The sequence below is a fragment of the Chiloscyllium punctatum genome, chromosome 1 (assembly GCF_047496795.1).
Source record: "Chiloscyllium punctatum isolate Juve2018m chromosome 1, sChiPun1.3, whole genome shotgun sequence".
Taxonomy (NCBI): domain Eukaryota; kingdom Metazoa; phylum Chordata; class Chondrichthyes; order Orectolobiformes; family Hemiscylliidae; genus Chiloscyllium; species Chiloscyllium punctatum.
The window spans coordinates 129,808,684-129,830,792 of NC_092739.1; the positions used below are offsets into that span (position 1 = coordinate 129,808,684).

The following is a 22,109-nucleotide window of genomic DNA, read 5'->3' on the forward strand; positions in this document are numbered from 1 at the left end:
GCTGAACAAAGAGACCTTGGAGTGCAGGTTCATAGCTCCTTGAAAGTGGAGTCGCAGGTAGATAGGATAGTGAAGAAGGCGTTTGGTATGCTTTCTTTTATTGGTCAGAGTATTGAGTACAGGAGTTGGGAGGTCATATTGCAGCTGTTCAAGGCATTGGTTATGCCACTGTTGGAATATTACATGCAATTCTGGCCTCCTTCCTATCGGAAATATGTTGTGAAACTTGAAAGGGTTCAGAAAAGATTTACAAGGATGTTGCCAGGGTTGGAGGATTTGAGCTACAGGATTAGGCTGAACAGGCTGGGGCTGTTTTCCCTGGAGCATCGGAGGCTGAGGGGTAACCTTATAGAGGTTTACAAAATTATGAGTGGCATGGATAGAATAAATAGACAAAGTCTTTTCCCTGGGGTCAGGGAGTCCAGAACTAGAGGGCATAGGTTTAGGGTGAGAGGGGAAAGATATAAAAGAGACCTAAGGGGCAACTTTTCATGCAGAGAATGGTACGTGTATGGAATGAATTGCCAGAGGATGTGGTGGAGGCTGGTACAATTGCAACATTTAAGAGGCATTTGGATGGGTATATGGATAGGAAGGGTTTGGAGGGAAATGGGCTGGGTGCTGGCAGGTGGGACTAGATTGGGTTGGGATATCTGGTCGGCATGGATGGGTTGGACCGAAGGGTCTGTTTCCATGCTGTACATCTCAATGACTCTATTACTCTATGACTGGGATAATACATCCATCCTAGGACAAGCCAAACAGAGACATACGTGAGAATTCCTCAAAGCATGGCACTCCAACCAGAACATTATAAACAAACAAATTGACTTGGATCGTATTTGCCATCCCCAAGAAAAAGAACAAGAAATGACATCACCAGAGGAAATGACATCACCAACCCAAGGAAACCTAAACACATAAATAAAAAGCGGGCTATACCACCAGTGCTTCACCTGAGGTTCACTGATGATGTTACCTAGTATGGTGACAAAACATCTGAAACCAAACCTTCCAGCTCAGTGAGCAAGCTTACATCCATTACTAAATTATCAATATGTTATAAATTCCATTTTGGAAATAGAACCAGTCTGACCCAAGACTGGGATATAGACAGACTCTAACCTCACAACTCTGATGCATTGTCTGAGCTGTCACCAGTTTTATAAAACCTTAAGTTATCTCGAGAATGTGATGTAAAAGAAGTTCTTGGATTTACATATTAATGAACCAAAATGTGCAACCCATTCTAAAAGATGACAAACTTAACAACAATCTAGGTTTGTTCAGTATATAATTTCAGTTGCATGACAATGCAATGTTTTGCTATAAATTCTGTATCTTATGGTCCTGCAAAACAGTTACCTGATAAAGGAGCAGTGCTCTGAAAACTTGCTCCATGTTTGTAATTGAAAATTGTCCCCTTAATCTTGGAACAAAGCTTGTCTGCAGTCTTAAATAAACCAACCTCTTGACAACTTAACAATACATCGACAAAGATATTGTGGATGAGCAGTTGTGGACAAAACAACTAACAATGGTTGGGCTTTACTTCCCTGAGAAATACCTGCATCCATGTCCCAAATATGTGATGATTGATTTCTTAAAAGCATTTCTGTTTGTGTCAGTTATGACTTCACTCAACAGAGACTTTACCCTGACGCGCTTTGGTTTCAACCTTGCTTATGTTTCTTGATGAAACAGTGAATGCTACCTTTATATCATAGACATTTATCCCTGCCCTCTGTCATTGTGTACCTGTGTCTGGATTATCTCTCTGGGTTTTAGAGCCTATTCATTCTGGTGGAGTTTTAGGCAGATTGGAATCTAGAACAAAAGTCAGCAGGTCTGTCGGCGTCTGTGAAGAGAGAAAAATGTTAACATTTTGAATACAGTGATTCTTCATCAGAACTGGGATTTAGAATATTGGAGGATAATGGAAGCAGCAGGAACCTGAAAAAAAGAGACATGCTGTCAATGTATTTCAACTTGCAGTCATCTGAACAGTCACAAGAATAGCAAATCTCAAAGGTAACAATTTATGCTGCATGGAAAACAGGATGCAGATTCATAGGCAACTGGTTTCTAATTGGCTGAGGCTTTGCTTTAGAATGTGCACCAGGGAATAGATAATTTGTTAACAGCTACCATGAGCAATGCATATGGAACGTGTTCCCCAAGCTTTTATTTGAGAATGCAAAACATCTTAACAATTTCCTTTAGTCTGCACAATGTTGGTTTATGCATATGAATATATACATAACTTTTGAGTGAGTAAAGTGAGCCACATTATGAGCCCTATTGCTAATCTAAAATTGATTGTCAGTTCAATTCTTGGTACACTCAGGTTTGTTCAATAACTGCTGCCAAATTATGAAATGTTATCTGCATAGACTTACAAAAACCCTTTGATAAGGCGCCTCACAGGAGGCTGCTGAATAAGGTGAGGGCCCATGGTGTTCGAGGTGAGCTATTGACATGGATTGAGGATTGGCTGACTGACCGAAGGCAGAGAGTTGGGAATGGCAGCTTGTGACAAGTGGTGTCCCATAGCGTTCAGTGTTGGAGTCCCAGCTGTTCACTTTATATATAAATGATCTGGATGAAGAGACTGGTGAAGTTTGCCAATGATACAAAGTTAGGTGGACAGGCAGGTAGTTCTGAGGAGGTGGGGAGGCTACAGAAAAATTTGGACAGTTTAGGAAAATGGTCCAAGAAATGGCTGATGAAATTCAATGTGAGCAAATGTGAGGTCTTGCACTTTGGAAAAAAGAACATAAGCATGGACTATTTTATAAACGGTGAGAAAATTCATAAAGCCAAAGTTTAAAGGGATTTGGCATGCTTGTACAGGATTCTCTAAAGATTGACTTGCAGGTTGAGTCTGTGGTTAAGAATGCAAATGTAATATTGTCATTTATTTCAAGAGGGTTGGAATGTAAAACCAGTGAGTTGCTACTAAGACTTCATAAAGCTCTGGTTAGGCCCCATATAGAATACTGTGTCCAGTTTTGGGCCCCACACTTCAGGAAGGACATACTGGCACTGGAGTGTGTCCAGCGGAGATTCCTGGAATACGATGAACAGCTGAGGACCCTGGGATTGTATTCATTAGAGTTCAGAAGTTTGAGGGGAGATCTAATAGAAACTTACAAGATAATGCATGGCTTAGAAAGGGTGGATGCTGGGAAATTGTTTCCGTCAGGCAGGGATACTAGGACTCGTGGGCACAGCCTTAGAATTAGGGAGGGTCAATTTAAAATGGAAACGAGGAGACACTTCTTCAGCCTGAGTGCAGTGGAGGCCGGGATGTTAAGTGTCTTCAAGGCAGAGATTGATAAATTCGTAATCTCGCAAGGAATTAAGGGATACGGGGAGAGTGCGGGTAATTGGCATTGAAATGCCCATCAGCCATGATTGAATGGCGGAGTGGATTCGATGGGCCGAATGACCCTAGTTCCACTCCTATTTCTTATGATTTTCAATCATTTATATAATGTTGGACACTATGATCTGAGATTTTATATTAATGGAGAGATTGTCCAAAATGTCATCATGGAAGTAATAGTCCTGATCTTTTTTACCAGGATGAGTGAAGTTAAGTGGAAATGGGAATGGGGACAGGTTGTACTTTGCATATCTTGTGAAGTGCGCAGTTTAAAGTGAAATACAATTTATGCTACTGGATATCCAAAATACAACTTGTTTTAATTTAAAAAGGAGATCTAAAGATGTTGTAGGTCTTTGGAATGGTAGGGTACCCTGTTGAAGGAGCCTTCTTTGTTCATAATTGTGTCACCATAACTTTACCTACTCCAGGCCTCTCATTAGAGAGAAACAATTGATGGTGATTTCACCTGATGGCCACCGTACCTCAGGCAAGGGGAAAGATTGAGAAGGAGAGTCCTCCATGGTAACCTCAGCTGATACAGGAATTGAACCCACACGATTGGCATCAAACTACTATGTAAACCAACTGTCCACCCAACTGAGCTAAACCAACACCCCGCTTTGTTCATGCTGGCATTTACAACACAAAAGTGCATGGTGATGACATCTCCAACAAGAAAGAGAATGTAACCATTGTCTCTTCACATTCAATGACATTATCATCACTGAATTAAACATAGCAATATCCTGAGAGTAAACATTGACTAGAAACTGAACTGGACCAGTAATAGAACTACAGAGCAGGTTGGAGGCTAGGCTAGTAACTCACCACTTGCCACCCAAAATTCTGTCCACCATCTGCAAGGCAAAAGTGTGAGGGAATGCTCCACACTTGCCTGAATGGGTGCGGATCTAATGACACTCAAGAAGATTGACACTATCCAGGGCCATTTAATTGGCACCCCATCCACCATCTTTGACTTTTATTCACTTCACAATTGATGCACAATTGTCGCTGTGTGCACCATCTACACAATGCACTGCAGTAATTCACCAAGGCTCCTTCAACAGCACCTTCCAAACCTGTGATCTTTACTATCTAGAAGGATGAGAGGAGCAAATGCATGGGAACATCACTAACTCAATGTTCCCCTACAAACCACAATCTTGATGTGGAACTATACCATTGTTTTTCCATTGACATGGGATCAAAATTCTAGAGCTTCCACCTTAACAGGACTGTAACATTTCAAGAAGGCAGCTTATCCCAACTTCTCCAAGACAATTTGCACCATAACAGTTCTTGACTCCCCCAAACTAATTTACCCTCCTTGAGGTCCCATGAAATTAGAAAAAAAACTTGTCTGGTAACTTGTTGATAAATGATTGGGTACAAATTAACAAAGGGTTGATTAACTGAATTCAGTTTCACAATTTGCTCTGGTGAGATGTGACAATAGTGGAACACAGTGATCAATATACAACGTCACCTGAGGGCAAAAGAAGGATAAGTACACAGCTCAGGGAAGAAGGGGCGGAGTCAAATTTTCATGGGGTGTCTCCTGTTTATGTGCTGTAACTTTGCAGAAACATCATTGAATAGCTAGAAACATAGTACAAACTACACATAGACATCCACTTCGACTAAAGTTCTAACAAGAAACTGGGCGCCATTCTGTGGTAACTGAGTCACTTCAATTTACTGAGCATTACAATTTGATGGCATTACTGTCATTGTGTTGTTACACATAGAGGCAATGAAATTTGTTTTACTCAAGAGTGATTTCAGCAGAGTTTGCTGTCCACAAATCATACAAATAATTTCCTGTAGAAGTTGGTAGAAATTCAAAATTGTCCCAGGTCACTTATCAGGAAACCAGTTTCATCAAGTATTTTGAAAGCCTCTTATTTATATAGCGAACAATGTGAAGCTCTAATTATAACAATCTTTTCAGCAGTCAGATGGAAATGATGCCATTGAAACAAATTAGGGGAATTGCCAACCTCCTTAAGACCACAAGAACACTGAAAATTGTATTGCAATAACTTAATGGAAGCATTTTTCACTTGGTCTGAAGAGATTACAACATAGTTTAATAAAACAATCAGCACAGTTATTGTCTTCATCCATACTGTAACACACAAAACAAAAAATAAAGTAAAAAAGCAAATTACTGAGGATGCTGGAATCTGAAACCAAAAGATAAAATGCTGGAAAATCTCAGCAGGTCTGGCAGCATCTGTTAGGAGAGAAAAGAGCTGACGTTTCGAGTCTAACTGACCCTTTGTCAAAGCTAAAAGTAAGTCGATGCTGTGAGAGGGAAGTATCAAGTGCTTTCATGTGGCGGCGCATGGCCCTGGGTGTGGCTTTTAGGATGCGGTGAGAACAGCAGTTGGAAAAATGTTGTATATTGTGCAAGTATCTATAATCCTGGAGGCTGCATGCAGGGTGGAATTTGAGTTGAAATCCATGTGGAGTAAATTGGAGGCGAAGGCAGTCAATGAGGAAGGAAATATGGCTGTGGAAGCGAGTCTTAGTAAATACCTTGTCTAACACTGAGAGAGAAAAGGAAAGCAGTGAAGGTGGACAGCAGGAGAGACAAACGAAAATCCTGTCGCAGAGAAGAGCAGTACTTCTTCAGGGTAGGCATTTCCTGGGAGAGAGGTGGCAGTGAGTTAAACACTGGATAAAAGCAAATTACTGTGGATGCTGGAATCTGAAACCAAAAGAGAAAATGCTGGAAAATCTCAGCAGGTCTGGCAGCATCTGTTAGGAGAGAAAAGAGCTGATGTTTTGAGTCTAACTGACCCTTTGTCAAAGCTAAAATAAAGTAATTTTCTCACAATATATAGCCCCAATTTTAATTGGAAGTGTCAGTGGTGAGACCCGGCAACAACATGAATGAGTTGAGAATGCCATTTTATAATTCTCTGTTGCATCACAGGGATGCCAAGGGGGACATTCCTAAGCTGATCATGGCAAAAGTCTAGAGTTCTCATACCTCTTCCGATAAAAGTTGAATAGCCTTCCAGAATTGCTGGACCTTGTTTTAAAGGTGGCCAGAAGGGTGTGGACATGAGAAGCGGAAGTTGACTATTGAGTCCTTCAACCCTGCTCCTGCTCTGTCATTCAACAGGTTCCTCGCTGCCCTGGGTGGGCATTGAATTCCATATTCCCATTTACCCCCAGATAGTCCCTCACTAAAACATTGTGGGGGGGTTACCTGAAACTTAACTAGACTCACCATATAAACACAAAGGCTACAAGACCAGGTCAAAGACTAGGAACACTGTGGCAAGTAACTCACCTCTTGACACCCAAAGTCTGTCCACCAACTACAAAGCACAAATCAAGATTGGAGTCAAGAGTGTGGTGCTGGAAAAGCACAGCAATTCAGGAAGCATCTGAGAAGCAGGAGAATCCATGTTTCAGCATAAGCCCTTCATCAACCCTTCAACAGTCCTCACGCTCTCCTACAAATCAAGATTGTGATGGAATACTCCCCACTTGCCTTTATGAGTGCAACAACACTCAAGGAGCTTAACACAACCTAGGACAAAGCAGCCCGCTTGATTGGCACCACATCCAGGCCCTCCACATTGATGCTCAGTAGCTGCAGTGTGTACTACCTACAAGATGAACTGCCAAAGTTCTGCAGAAAAATCCTTAGACAGCACCTTCCAAATCCAAGATCCAGAAGGATCAGAACAGCAGATACATAAAAACACCAAGTTCTTCCCCCCACGCAGTCACTATCCTAACTTGGAAATATATTGCCGTTCCTTCACTGTCGCTGGGTCAAAATCCTCTGAATGGTGTTGTGCAGAGGTGCATGCGTTGCTTCAGTTCAAGAAGGCAGCTCAGTACTACCTTCTTAAGGGCAACTAAAAATACTGGCCACAAGTGAATATATTTTTAAAAACCCTTTGATTCACTTGCTTAATAAGAATGAATCTAAAAATATTCATTGTACTTGCCTCCAATACCTTCTGAGGTAGAGAAGTTTAAAGTTGGGGAGAGCTTTCCAATGGTCTTTCTTTGGTGTGCTATTTATCAACATTAAGAGGTAAGTAAACCAGTTAAGGCAAGTAGATAAATTGTCATGCCTAATGGAACAAGCGAGGTGAGGTCAGAAATTTAAAGGCATGAGGTGTTAAAATGGGGGAAGAGGTTCTAGGTTGGTATAATGCAGTTTTAGTGTCTTAAGCGAGCTACAAAATATAATTCAACATAAGAAGGAAATGTTGCTTTTAGATTGGAAAAATTGTCCTAATCCTAAAGGTAGGCAAGCAAGAAGCGGGAAGCGTGTGTAGTCTGTTATATGTTTACCTGGCTGAAGATAAAAACCTTATTGTGGCACTTCTGTGTATCTCTGCAGAATTGTTGTTTTTAGTACCTGAGAGAGTTAATTGACATCACAAAATTGGTTCCTCATCAGGATATAAAGGACTGTTCTTGGTAGGAGCGGCCCAGTTTGTTGTAGTCTTGCTGTGTGAAACAGTAATGAGTACTTGCTCTTAAGTTAAGCCTGCAGTCTTCAAGACACCATTATGTATCTCAGCTATGATGTAAACGGCTGTGGTTTAGTGGTACTTTCACTGAACCAGCAACCCACAACTCCAGGTTTATGTTATAGGGACATGGGTTTAAATTCCATTACGGCATATAGTAAAGTTTAAATTCAATCAAAATTTGGAATGGCAACCAATATAGTCACTGTAAATTGTTGTAAAAGTTCACCTAGTTCATTCTACCCTTTACAGAAGGAGGTCTGCTGTTCTTACTTGGGCTGGCCTTAATGCCAGTCCAGATGGACAGCAGCGTGGTTGATGCTTAACTGCTCTCTGAGCATTTAGGTATGGGCAATAAATGCTGATCCAGCCAGCAATGTCCATATTCTGTGCAAGAATAAAAGAAATCTAGCAAACCTTTACTGCTTATCTGCTGAAGACCTGGGGTGGAATTATATAGGGCCCTGAAAGACATAATTCATGTCAAGAAATCTGGGAGAATTTGACAAGGCATATCTTGATGGCGGGTGCAAAAAGTTATATTTTCCAACAGAAACCAGGACATCAGGGCAAATTTCTCACTAGGGAGCAGCAGGATGTCTATTAATGAGTATTTTTTTTCTTGCTATCACCATCAATAACACTGAACCTTGCTGCATTAATTAGTACGTTCCTATCCTACCATGGTGCCGATATGAAATAGACATTGACAATACCTGATGTGAAAATTAGAATCCGTACTATACAACTCCAGTTCCCTGCTTGCTTCTTTGGACCTCTATTTTGGCATCTCATTCGAACGGCTCAGGGCACCCAATTTTCGAGAACCTTGGCATCTGATAATGCCAGCTTCTCCACATACTTACAGCACATCTCCGATCCACTTACTGCAATGTTTCTGCAATGCACTTCTGCCACATAATGATTCCTACAAGGGCATTCAGGAGCAAAAACCAATCCACTAATGTTCCAGTATAGCAATAAGTCTAACTTCAACCTGCACACAAGCAGCAGATCTACTTTATGCAGGTTCAGAACATCTCTGCATTTACTTAGCCGAGTATCCCAAGCCCAAATATCTTCAGCTGCTTAATTAATGGTTTTCCTCCATTACAAAGCTCAGAAGTGAGGATGTTCACTGATGATAGAACAATGTTCAGCACCATTTGTGACCACTCAGATACTAAACCAGTTTATGTTCAAGTGCAGCAAGAACTTACAATAACCAGACTGACTAATGGCAAGTAATATTCACACTATACAAGTGACAGGCAATGGTTATCTCCAACAAGAGGGAATCTAACGATCACTCTTTGACATTAACTGGCATTACCATCATTGAATTCCCCACTATCAACAATCTGGGGGTTCCACGTCCAGAAACTGAATTGGATAGCCATATAAAATGGGTACCAGAGCAGATTAGAGGATAAGAATCCAGTGTTAAACAATACCTCCTGACTCCCCAAAGCCTGTCCATTATTTACAAGGCACAAGTCAGGAGTATGATGGGATACTTCCTTCTTGCCTGGTTGAATGCTGCTTTAACAACACTAACAAAGCTTGGTACCATCTAGGATAAAGCAGCCCATTTGGTTAGCACCATATCCACAAACATCCAATCCCTCCACCACTGACGCTCAGTGACAGCAATGTGTGCTACTGCAAAAAACTGAAAGAATTGTAGGTGCTGGAAACTGACACAAATAAGAAATTGCTGGAAATATGTAGCAGATCTGACAGCATCTATGGACAGGAAGCGCAGTTAATATTTCAGGTCCAGTGATACTAATTTCATAAATAAACATGAAAAATTGTGTAAAGAATTTAATAACCAGAAAAACTTGGGAGAAATATATAAGACAATCAGTACCTGCAAGTTAACTGACATCATTGGATAATCCCTGCCTATTAGGATATAAAGCAGAGTTGCAGTGATCAGTAAAGCGTAAATGTATTATTAGAGAGTTTCAATATTAGCAATGTATACCTAACCATACGTTGAGCTTGATGTCTCACAAGAGACACTCATGTGTCTCAGATGCAATGTTAGTGACTAAGCAATATGTAATAAATCCTACTTATCAATATTTAACCTAGCTTCTGCACAAAATTCCATGTTACCATCCTTTCCTACTTGGTATCTGTAACTAAGGTTGCTATCAACCTGAAGGATTGGTAGCAGTGACTCTACCTAAGTTATCTGACACAGTTCAAGAAAACAAGTCCACGCATTATTAAACCATGCTGGCAGCACTTCTATTGGAAATTGCACATATGGTCAATGTCAAAGCCATTTTGCTGCTGGGACATAATTCCAGGAGATCTGATGGCACCCACAGTCAGAAATATATTCATCTTCCGCACACTGTCTTGTCTTCCATACACCCACATCCAGGAGTACTTGACAATCTGAACTCAGTAATTTGTTTTTGGTTTGATGCCATATTTGCTGTGCTTTAGCAGCATAAAGCTCCTGAATATTCTTAATTCTGTCCAAATAATGTCAAGACATTCAGTGTGGTTATTTGAGAAAGATGTAAAGGCCAAAGAAAATTCTTGTCTCACATTTTGTCTGCTAATATTCTGATGATTACCAAAGCATGAGATGGAATACCTGTCTCCCTGATATTTAGCTGCCTGTGCCAGAATCATCTTTGATTTGCAAAAGGTATACCAGGCAATCTCTAATGTATTTCTTTAAAAAGATTCTTTGAACTGACCTGAGCATTGTTGAATCCTCAGGTCTGACTCTTGATTCTGGAATAAAGAATTTTTGAATGGATCAGTCTTCGTGCTTAAATTATAAACAGGTTAAAATCTTTGAAGAAGTTATGATCAGGTTGCCATGAAAATGCTATACTCGTGTTGTTTCCTGAGAGTAGTGGGTTGCTACCACAGTTTCAAGCATTTTTCAAAGGGAAATAGAACACTACTGGGAAACTTGTTCATAAATTGCCCTGACTTTAGTAACTGGTAAGATGCTTCAAGGCACTATTTAAGGAAAAAAAAATTGAAAGTGAAGACATTTTCGGGGATATCTGGCTTTTGAGAGTGTGGTACAAATCTGATTGGATGTCTTTAAAAAAGTCATCAGGTTGGCGGATGAGGATAATTGCCTACCAGGTTTCTTAGGAAATTAAGGTGCCCATAAAAATAGAGAGTTCTCAACAAGATACATATTCTTGTTGAATTGGTGGTGGTTTAGAGCCACAGCACAGAAATACACCCTTTGGTCCAACTTGTTTGCTCCAACCAGATATCCTAAACTGATCAAGTTCCATTGAGCAGCATTTGGTCCATATCTTTCTAAACCTTTCCTATTCATGTACCCATCCAAATGCCTTTTGACGTTGTAATTGTTCCTGCCTCTACCACTTCCTTTGGCATACGTGCACCATCCTCTGCATGAAAAAGTAGCTTCTCAGATCCCTTTTAAATCTTTCATCTCTCATCTTAAACCAATGCCCTCTAGTTTTGGACTCATCTACCCTTGGAAAAAGATGTGGGCTATTTACCCTATCCATGCCCCTCATGATTTTATAAACCACTGTAAGGTCACACCTCAGCCTCCAATGTTCCAGTGAAAAAAGCTCCAGCCTATTCAGCCTCTCCCACAGCTCAAACCCTCCAATCCTGCTGCATTATATTGAGAATTATCTGAAAGCAGAAAAGATTTGCAATAAGATTGAGACCTGCCTTGAGATTGTTACCAGTGCTGTTCTCAAAGAATGACTCTTAATGAGCGGATAAATTGATCTGGTTTCTGATCCACTGGAGAATTGCATCAGAATAGGTGGCAAGGAAACCCAGTGGAGGTGCTTCTGTATATAGTAGTGTTCCACAGAGAATCATGCAGACCCTACTGTCAGTGTAACTGGTGATCTTAACAGGGAAGCCACCTTTCTCATATGGTGATGGAAATAGGAAAGAAGATCTATGGGCCAGAAGTGACCCAATCGTGTGAGTCTATTTTAACTTTTCCTCTGGTGCCAGAGGAGCTCCTTTCCACATAGGAATACTTCCACCTCCTCCAGAATGGGCACTACCCTTCCCATTGGCAAGCACATTCCACAACCTTCCTCACCCATCCCTAATGACATGGTTGATTCTTCTGTTTTCCCTGTATCTATGGACGACTCTTCTGCTTCATTCTACTGATTTCTTACCTAGCATTGTATTGACCGGCATCTTTGCTGAAGGAGCAAGCACATTTTCAGCTTGTCTTCTTGTCCACTTGTCCAAAAATGAACCAAAGTTCAAATCAGGGCCCAAGATTTTCCGTGTTGCTCCTTCAGAAGGACAAAGCTATAGGTTTGCATCACAATGGTTAATGAATTGGTCATGATCAAGTTCAGGACCATTTCTGAGTTCTCGGGAAGAGTGAATTTATGATTAGAACAGTAAGAAATATAAATAATGAAATGAGACATGAATTATGAACTTTTTCATCAATTTTATTTTAATCCATTTCATTGCACTTTAATTCATTTAAGCTTATGAATATAAGATGAACCAAAGTTATTAATGCAGGCACTTTTTTGTCAGGTACTGAATCATTTAAGAGAAAGAGTTATCATGTTTGATACTGCCAAACCTAACCCAAGAATTTATTATGTTTGTTAGTTAAAGTTATCTTGCTCTTGAATAACTAATTCTAGGTTTAGCATTTGACCTGGAATAAAATGTAAACATGAACAGAATTGCATATATAGGCCTTATGCTGATGCATTTATTAGAACTCCTTATAATATTAAATTTATAGTATAATCCAATGCTGAGCATTTCCAAAACGTTAAAGAAATGGGATCAGATTGATAAGGAGTGGCAGATTGGTTTCTAGAACTAAAAATAATCATTTAAAAATAAGGGTTTGGCCACTTTATACAGAGATGAAGAAAACAGTTTTCTCTCAGGGAGTTATGAGTTGTTTGAATTCCCTTCTTCAAAAGGTATTGGATACGGAAACTGAAAACATTTTATGGCAGAGGTATGTAGATTGTAGATTACCGAGAATGAAAGATTATTGGAGTTATTCAGGAATGTAGAGTTGAGGGTAAAAATCAGAGCAGCCATGATCTTATTCAGTGGCATAATAGACTTGAAGGGCCAGGTGGCCTACTCTTGCACCTTGTTTGTATATAAATTGAATGACACCTATAGCCCAACTAATGGAGTAGGGGGCTAAATGTAGATGGATTGCCTGACTACTTGGCAGCTGGAACTTTGGGGTGAAATTGAAAGCTGCTGCGTATTACTTCTTCACCCTACAATCCAAGTTCCCAGTCTGAACTTACAGATGAGACTTTTTAACACCCTCCCTAAGTCATTCAAAGATCCAGGTTCACATCTGTATCATCCTAGACCATATACATGCTTCTGGCCTTCTGCCCTTTCAATAAAGTGTCCAAAACTGCACTCAAAAGATCTACTATTAAATGAACGATTTTATCATCTGAATATTTGCTGAAAAAGGCACATTTCATTGAAGACTGAAATTTCATTGAAGTCTTGTTGGCCAAAATTGCAAGCAACGAAATTGTAAGTAGAAAATAACATTTATACTGTATAAGAGGAAAGTACTGATTGGTTAGCAAGTGGACTCTGATTGGTAGATGGGTTGCTGTGGGGAATGTATCAGTTAATGATGGCAGATGGTTAACTGCCAAGTTTAAATTTTAAACAAGACCTATTGACTCTGAGTGATCAAAACATTACCCAAGGAAATGAACCAGAGAATGCTGTCAGTTTTTTTTATATTGAAATAGTACTGTTTGTGTATTAACTCCGAGTAATTTTCAATTGGGCAGTTGCTCCAGTGAATTGAGTGCCTACTCATTGGAAATATTGAGTGAGATTTTACCCATTGCGTCTGATTCACATTGGCCCACTTTCATCCTGAAATAAAGGTATTACTGATGCACAGCAGCTGACAGGAGACAAAGATCAAGCAGCTCTTATACACTTCACCGCATCCCTGTTCGTTCCCAGAAATTCTATAGACAGGTTAAAAATACATTGTCTTCTTTCTGACATGTAAAGGCCCTGCCTTGTATAACTTCCTGTTACTCCTGGCTTACTTAGGAATATGCATATCCTGTTGGAAAATATTGGAAGTAATTTTCAGTTGATTGTGTTAATAATCTTGTTTTTAACAGCCTGCCTGTCTGGCTGCACCAGAAGAATCAATTAAAGTTGATTTTGTTTTTTTTTATTCATTCATTGGGTGAGGACTTCACTAGCTGGAGCAGCATTTATTGCCCATAAAGTCAACCACATTGCTGTGGGTCTGGAGTCAGTTGTAAGCCAGACCAGATGTGGATGGCAGTTTCATTCCCTAACTGCCATTAGTGAACCAGATGGATTTTTCTGACAATCAACAATAGATTTTTGGTCATCATTAGGATCTTAATTCCAGATTTTCATTGAATTCAAATTCCACCAGGATTCGAACCTGTCTTTCCAGAACATTACTTGCGTCTCTGGACTAACAGTCCAATGATAATTCCACTTCCCCTATTTTCTTGTACTGTATGTCCCCTTTAAAAAACTCATACTACTAGCCATCAGTTCTTCTACCTGGTGTTAACAATCTGTATGCCCTGGTCTGTAAATTTGACCACACACACTGTCCATTTTCCAGACATGAACTATTCTTCCAATATGCTGACAGGAAGTGTGCTCACATTCTTTGATCTTGAGCCAGACCAAGGCCCCTCCAGATCTAATATTTCTGGCCTGATTCCTTCTTCAGGCTCTGATCTATCTCCTCCCACCTCTCACTGCCCTATTACAGCCTCCCTAATGGCAGAGAAGGACATAGGGGCCAAATGGCCAACTCCCATATTCCTGATGAAAGGCTTGTGCCTGAAACTTCAATTCTCCAGATATTTGGATGCTGCCTGATTAGCTGTGTTTATCCAGCGCCACATGTTTTGACTATTCCCATGTTCCTACTCATCCCGATTCCAAGACCACCACTCATGTCTTGTAACAACTGAAGCAATATCTCATTTACAACAATTGCTGAGATCCTTAATGTATGTAACCATGAACAGCTCTTTACAATTTAATCAAAATGCACATCAGCATGGTCTGTGGTGTTAGACCGTGACATTGATAGTTATTTTAATGCTGCAGCTTTCATTGTCATGAGCTTTCTTTAGTCACTGAAGCTCACAGGCAGTAGGAAATGCAGCATTTGAAAAATGATAAAATATTGATTTGAGTAATCTTCAAGCCCTAGAACCTAATATGAATAATTAAATTATGACTACAGGAGGTGGCTTGTGGTCCCAGTGAAAGATCTAATCTACAATTGTGACCTTCCATCAAAGTCCCTTATCGTCTGAGTTTTCTCTTTTCTCAGGTGTTCAATCTTATTAAATGTATCCATTTTGAATCCTGTCATTCATCATGACAAATTTCAAATTTCAAGCCTAGCTCACACAGACAAAATTGTTCTGACTCATTATGAATCAGGGGAGCATTCCACCCACGTCACCAATAGCAGATTCATGATCTGCATTTATTAAAAATGACTTTTTGACAGCATGTATTGATCTCTAGAACATTTTGTTTGATTCTCCAAGACATTTTGTTCAAAGGCACTTTTGATTCACTCCAAAGCATTTGTAAACTTTTATTTGCTTCAACATAACTTCATTGGTCTTCATTTTAAAGTGGGACACTGATTTTGGGTACAGGAGGTGTACTGAGAGATTTAGTACATGTTCCAACCTGTATTTACTTCCAAGTGCAAATAGTTATTGATGGACTGGATTATTTAGACATTTAGCCAGCCCTACACACAATTGCTCATACAGTTACTGGAGCGATCTCGAATCCCATTTAAAGGTGTTGTATATCTTAGTGCTAGGGCTTTATCCCCTAATTCAATTTGTCATTGCACATGTACAAAATGTGTTTTTGATGAGATTACCTACTGAGCTTTCCCCATTCCCAGTTATTCAGATACCTCCTTGTTATTCCTAACCCCACTGTGAAGTTAGCCTTATGAAGGAATGAAAGTTTTCTTGTTTGTCAGTCTCATTAACCCCTCTGTGGAATGTATTTTGGCAGTCTTAACCCAGTCCCTTTTGGACATGTACATAGATTTGCTACTGATTCAATGCTAATGAATGAATGAATGATTTATCATCACATATATCTAAGGAGATACAATGAAAACTGTTCTGTTGCCACAATCTGGTGCCATTTTGAAGTTCAAAGAAATGTAGAGAAACCCGCTGGGGTTTCAAACATGGCTCCAACACTTCTGCAAGGTCCCCTGTCCTTGCCGACAGGAGCCAGGAACCCTGCTCTGGGCACCGACACCTCTCACCGCCGAAAGAGTCTACGGTCCAGGTCTACCACAGCCAAGAGTCCTTGCTATTCCATTGCTGCGGCTGATGCCCCAAAGCCATTCCAGGACTCCATGTATCCAGCATGTGAAGTCAGGAGTCACAACTCACACTGCTCTGGCCAACTCAACTACAGTGAAACATCTATGAAAAATCTGCACTTAATCATAATCTCAGTTAAAGAGAATATTTGGTGAGGAAATGAAGAAGATCACACTTGTATACAAGAATTTAAAAAATGGCTATGACACTGGACAGAAATGTATATCTCACCTCTAAATGCAATATAAGCCAACCAGCTGATACTGATTAAAGGTGCTGAAATTTTTTTAAAAATCCGTTTTCTAGAACTAACAACTACCCAAAAGCAGATAGGCCAGTTAACTTAACATCTGTAATTGTGAAAGTGTTTAGAGCTATTTTTAAGGAAGTTGTGGCAAGACACAGATAAATTCAAGATAAGTAAACAAAGATAACATGGTTTTGCGAAAGGGAAATCAAGTTTAACCAACCGATTGGAGTATTTTGAGGAAGAAACAAGTGCTGCAGATAAAGTAGAACCAACAGATGTACTGTACTTAGGTCTCCAGAAGTCTTTTCAGAAGATGCCTCATCAAAGGTTGTTGTAGAAAATAAGAGCTCATATGTAGTGCTAACATATTGGCATGATAGAAGATTTAGTTAGGTCACAGGAAGCAGACAGTAGGCATAACTGGGTCACTTTCTGGCTGGCAAGACTGATGTGCCATAGGGATCATCTGCTGGAATCCTAATACTTTATAATTTATATAAATTACTTAGATGAAGGGACAGAAGAATTGTTGCTAAATCTGCTAATGACACAAAGATAGGAAGGAAATTAAGTTGTGAGGAGGTCATAAGGAAACTGCAAAGGGATATAAATAGTTTAACTGAGTAAAGAAAGATGTTGCAAATGGAGTACAATGTGGAAAAAATGCAAAATTGTCCATCTTGAAAGGAAGAATGGAAAAGAGGAATATTATCTAAATGATGAGAGAAATGATGTCAAGCTCTTAGATACATAAGGATCTGAGTCTTCTCGTGCTTGATTCTCAAAAAGTTAGTTTGCAGGTACAGCGAATGGAATATTTTAATTTACTACTGAAGTAATTGAATACAAATGTAAAAACTTATGCTTCAGTTCTAGAGGGGATTGGTGAGACAACATCTGGAGCACTGCATACATTATGAGTCCTGTGATTTAAGGAAGGATGTAAGGATAGAAGCAGTTCAGAGGAGGTTTACCATACCTGGAATAAGTCTTACCAGAAAAGATAGGACAGATTAGACTTCTATCTGCTGGACTTTAGATAGAAGGGTAAGATGATCCTGAGAGATCTTGACAGAGGATGTTTTCTTTTACGGGACAGTCAAGGAGTCATTTATTTAATAGGTGTGAGTCTTTGGAAATGTCTTCCTGAAAAGTTGATGGAAACAAAGTTCTTGACTATTTTTAAGATGCATTGATTCATGTTAAGTAAGAGGCTGAAAGTTAATCAGGGTTAGGTGGGAATGAACTTTTGAAGTTACACTCAGTTTGGCCATGATCTTATTGAATGGCAGAGCATGCTCAAGAGGCTGAAAGGCCTACTCCTGCTCCTTGTTTTTAAGTCAGCTAGTATGTGACAAAATAAGAAATAGCAGCAAGAGTAGGACATTTGCCCCTCAAGCTTGGTCCACCATTTAACAAGATCATGGCTGATCTGCCATAGGCTTCAACTACTCTTTCATGCAAGCTCAGCATAAGCATCAACACCCTGATATTTAAAAAGTCCACTCTACCCTTCTTTAAATACATTAACTTTCCATGATCTAGCCTCTACAATTTTTTGAAGTGGAGAATTTAAGACATTCATTGCCATCTGGGAAAAAAAATCCTCCACATCTCTATTTTAAATGAATGTCCTGTTATTCTGTAACCATGTCAAAATGGTTCAAGATGCCCCACTGGTAGAAACATCTTCTCAACATCTTCCCTGTCAAGCCCCCTCACAATCTTGTGTGTTTCAGTAAGATTCATTCTTCTAAACTCTAATGAATAAAGGCCTAAGCTGCTTAGCCATTCTTGATAGGTCACCACACGGGAATCAACCTCACGAATCTCTTTTAATCTGTCTCCAATGCCAGTATATCCTTTATTAAATATGGGGACCAAAACTGTACCCATACTCCAGGTCAGGCCTCACTAATGCTGTGTACAGTTGTATTCTGGATTAGTGGTGCTGGAAAAGCACAGCTGGAAAAGCCTCAGTCGACTGACTGTGTGGAGTTTGCACGTTCTCCCCGTGTCTGCGTGGGTTTCCTCCGGGTGCTCCGGTTTCCTCCCACAGTCCAAAGATGTGCAGGTCAGGTGAATTGGCCATGCTAAATTGCCCATAGTGTTAGGTAAGGGGTAAATGTAGGGGTATGGGTGGGTTGCACTTCGGCGGGGTGGTGTGGACTTGTTGGGCCGAAGGGCCTGTTTCCACACTGTAAGTAATCTAATCTAAATTCAGGCAGCACCCGAGGAGCAGTAAAATCGACGTTTTGGGCAAAAGCCCTTCAGCATTCCTGATGAAGGGCTTTTGCCAGAAACATCAATTTTCCTGCGCCTCGGATGCTGCCTGAACTGCTGTGCTTTTCCAGCACCACTAATCTAGAATCTGGTTTCCAGCATCTGCAGTCATTGTTTTTACCTGTGTACAGTTGTAACAAGCCCTCCGTATTTGTACAACACCAACAAAAGTAGATATTGCATGAAAAATTCAGTAGATCTGGCAGCATCTAGAGAGAGAAAGCAGAGTTAATGTTTTGGGTCCAGTGACCCAGCTTCAGAACTCCCTAATTGTAAACTCTTCACCCCAGGAATCAGCCCAGTGAATTTCTTTGAATAGCCTCCAGTGCCAGTGTATCCTCTTTGGATCAAAACTGTTGACATTATTTCAGGTTCAGCCCCACCAACACACTATACAGTTGTATCAAGACTTCTCTGATTTTTAAACTTCAGTCTCCAATGATAAAAGGCAAAATTCGATTTATGTTTTTAATTTCTTGCTAAACCCACATTTTATGTTTCATGCACAGGAACACCCAGACCCATCTGTGTTGTACATTTTTTGAAGTCTGACGTTTGTTTTTAAATTAAAGTTGGCCTTTTTATTCTTCCTTCCAAAGTATATAGCCTCACACTTTCCGACATTAAATTCAAATTGGCAAGTTTTTGCCCAGTCACTCAACCTATCTGTATCACCTTGCAGATTCCTTATGTACCCTTTACAACATGATCTCCCACTTTTTTTTTTGTGTTGCCATCAAATATGGATGCACTGCCACAAGTCATTGATATTGTTAATAAATATTTGAGGCCCCAGGTCTGATTCTTGTGATTACATCTTTCCAACCTGAAAAAGACATACTAATCCCAACATTCCATCTTAACCAATTCTCAATCGATGCTAATGCATTCCCCAAAATACTTCCTGAGCTCCCATTTGGGATGAGGAAAATGGTGGGAATGTCTGTGTGACTGTGGTTCTCATGTTTAAATATTTCATGTGTTTAGCTGGAGGCCAGTCAAGAAGCAGGAGCTGCAGCACTTCGGAAAGCCTCACAAAAACTTTTCGAAAATTACCAAAAGCAGATGGATGAACTAAGACAACGACATGATGAAGAGAAGCACAAGTTACAGGTCAGTGTCATTAAGCATCTGACTGAAGATTAAAAATTAAAAAGCAAAGACAGAACGAGGATGGCAAACATTTAACAGAATTTCATATCTATAGAAGTTAACACATTGATAGTAATTGAATTTGATCAGTGTCTATACTTCACCAAAATATCCAGGATGTATGCTGGAGATCAGGCTTTGTCCACAAAGAGTCATAAAGATGTACAGTATAAAAACAGACCTTTCAGTCCAACTTGTCCATGCCATCCAGATATCCTAAATTAATCTAGTCCCATTTTCCAGCATTTGGCCTATATCCCTCTAAACCCTTCCAATTCATGTACTCAACCACATGCCTTTAAAATGTTACAAGTGTACCAGCCTCCATCACTTCTTCTTGCAGCTCATTCCATACACGCACCACCCTCTACATAAAACTGTTGCCCCTTAGATGCTTTTTAAACCTTTCGCCTCTCACCTTGAACCTATGCCTTCTAGTTTTGGTCTCCCCCAACCCTGGAAAAATGAACATTTCAACAGCAACTCTGAGAGCAGGTTGCCTGTCTGTCAACTCATTGTCTATAGTATATGATGAACTAAAGCCATGAGAACGATGTTGGAACCACAGTCGCTAAAAAGCAGTTTTTTTTAAACAAGCACAGAAATTGCTGGAGAAACTCAGCTGATCTGACACCATCTGTGGGAAGAAAGCAGAGTTAGTGTTTCAGGTCTGGTGACCCTTCATCTGCTGATAAAGAATCACCGGACCTAAAACCCTGCTTTCTTCCCACAGATGCTGCCAGACCTGCTGAGTTTCTCCAGCAATTTCAGCTTCTGTTTCAGATCTCCAGATCCACAGTTCTTTGTTTTATTTCTTTTTTTTTCATTTAGAGCTTATAAGAGTTGCAATAATCAAATCTATGACCTATTCTGAAATGTTTCACTTCGTTTTCAGACTTTTGCTGAGGAGCAGGAACAAAGTTTGAAGAGAAATGTGGAAAATTACAATAACCTGATATTACAACTTCAGCAGAAACAGAATAGAGCCACGGAACTGGAAAAACTAATAGAGAGGATGGAGAAGGTAAATGGAGCGAGCCTGGAGAAAATTCTATCGGCAGACCTTAAGGTGCACGATAAGTTGGAGCATAAAATCGGACCATTTTAATATTGCTAACCTTATCTGAAATTCCAGGCCTGTGACCAGTGGAGTGCCACAGGGATCTGTGCTGGGCCCTCTACTTTTTGTCATTTATATAAATGATTCGGATGCGAGCATAAGAGGTACATTTAGTAAGTTTGCAGATGATACCAAAATTGGAGGTGTAGTGGACAGCGAAGAGGGTTACCTCAGATGACAACAGGATCTGGACCAGATGGATCAATGGGCTGAGAAGTGGCAGATGGAGTTTAATTCAGATAAATGCGAGGTGCTGCATTTTGGGAAAGCAAATCTTACCAGGACTTATACACTTAATGGTAAGGTCCTAGGGAGTGTTGCTGAACAAATAGACCTTGGAGTGCAGGTTCATAGCTCCTTGAAAGTAGAGTTGCAGATAGATAGGATAGTGATAGATAGGCATTTGGTATGCTTTCCTTTATTGGTCAGAGTATTGAGTACAGGAGTTGGGTGGTCATATTGCAGCTGTACAAGGCATTGGTTATGCCACTTTTGGAATATTACATGCAATTCTGGCCTCCTTCCTATCGGAAACATGTTGTAAAACTTGAAAGGGTTCAGAAAAAATTTACAAGGATGTTGCCAGGGTTGGAGGATCTGAGCTACAGGGATTGGCTGAACAGGCTGGGGCTGTTTTCCCTGAAGCGTCGGAGGCTGAGTGGTAACCTTATAGAGGTTTACAAAATTATGAGTGGCATGGATATAATAAATAGACAAAGTCTTTTCCCTGGGGTCGGGGAGTCCAGAACTAGAGGGCATAGGTTTCGGGTGAGAGGGCAAAGATATAAAAGAGACCTAAGGGGCGATTTTTTTCACGCAGAGGATGGTACGTGTATGGAATGAGCTGCCAGAGGATGTGGTGGAGGCTGGTACAATTGCAACATTTAAGAGGCATTTGGATGGGTATAAGAATAGGAAGGGTTTGGAGGGATATGGGCCGGGTGCTGGCAGGTGGGACTAGATTGGGTTGGGATATCTGGTCAGCATGGACGCATTG

At 40.2% G+C, this 22,109-nt stretch overlaps 1 protein-coding gene across 1 annotated transcript in view; it reads left to right on the top strand.

The window, feature by feature from the left end:
• Positions 1-22,109, top strand: part of LOC140482679 (coiled-coil domain-containing protein 68-like) — a 67,499-nt gene that overhangs the window by 26,017 nt on the left and 19,373 nt on the right. Inside the window, exons 5-6 of the mRNA XM_072580193.1 lie at positions 19,828-19,953; positions 20,888-21,016. Coding sequence (XP_072436294.1) covers positions 19,828-19,953; positions 20,888-21,016 — 255 coding nt within the window. The remainder of the gene's footprint in view (positions 1-19,827; positions 19,954-20,887; positions 21,017-22,109) is intronic.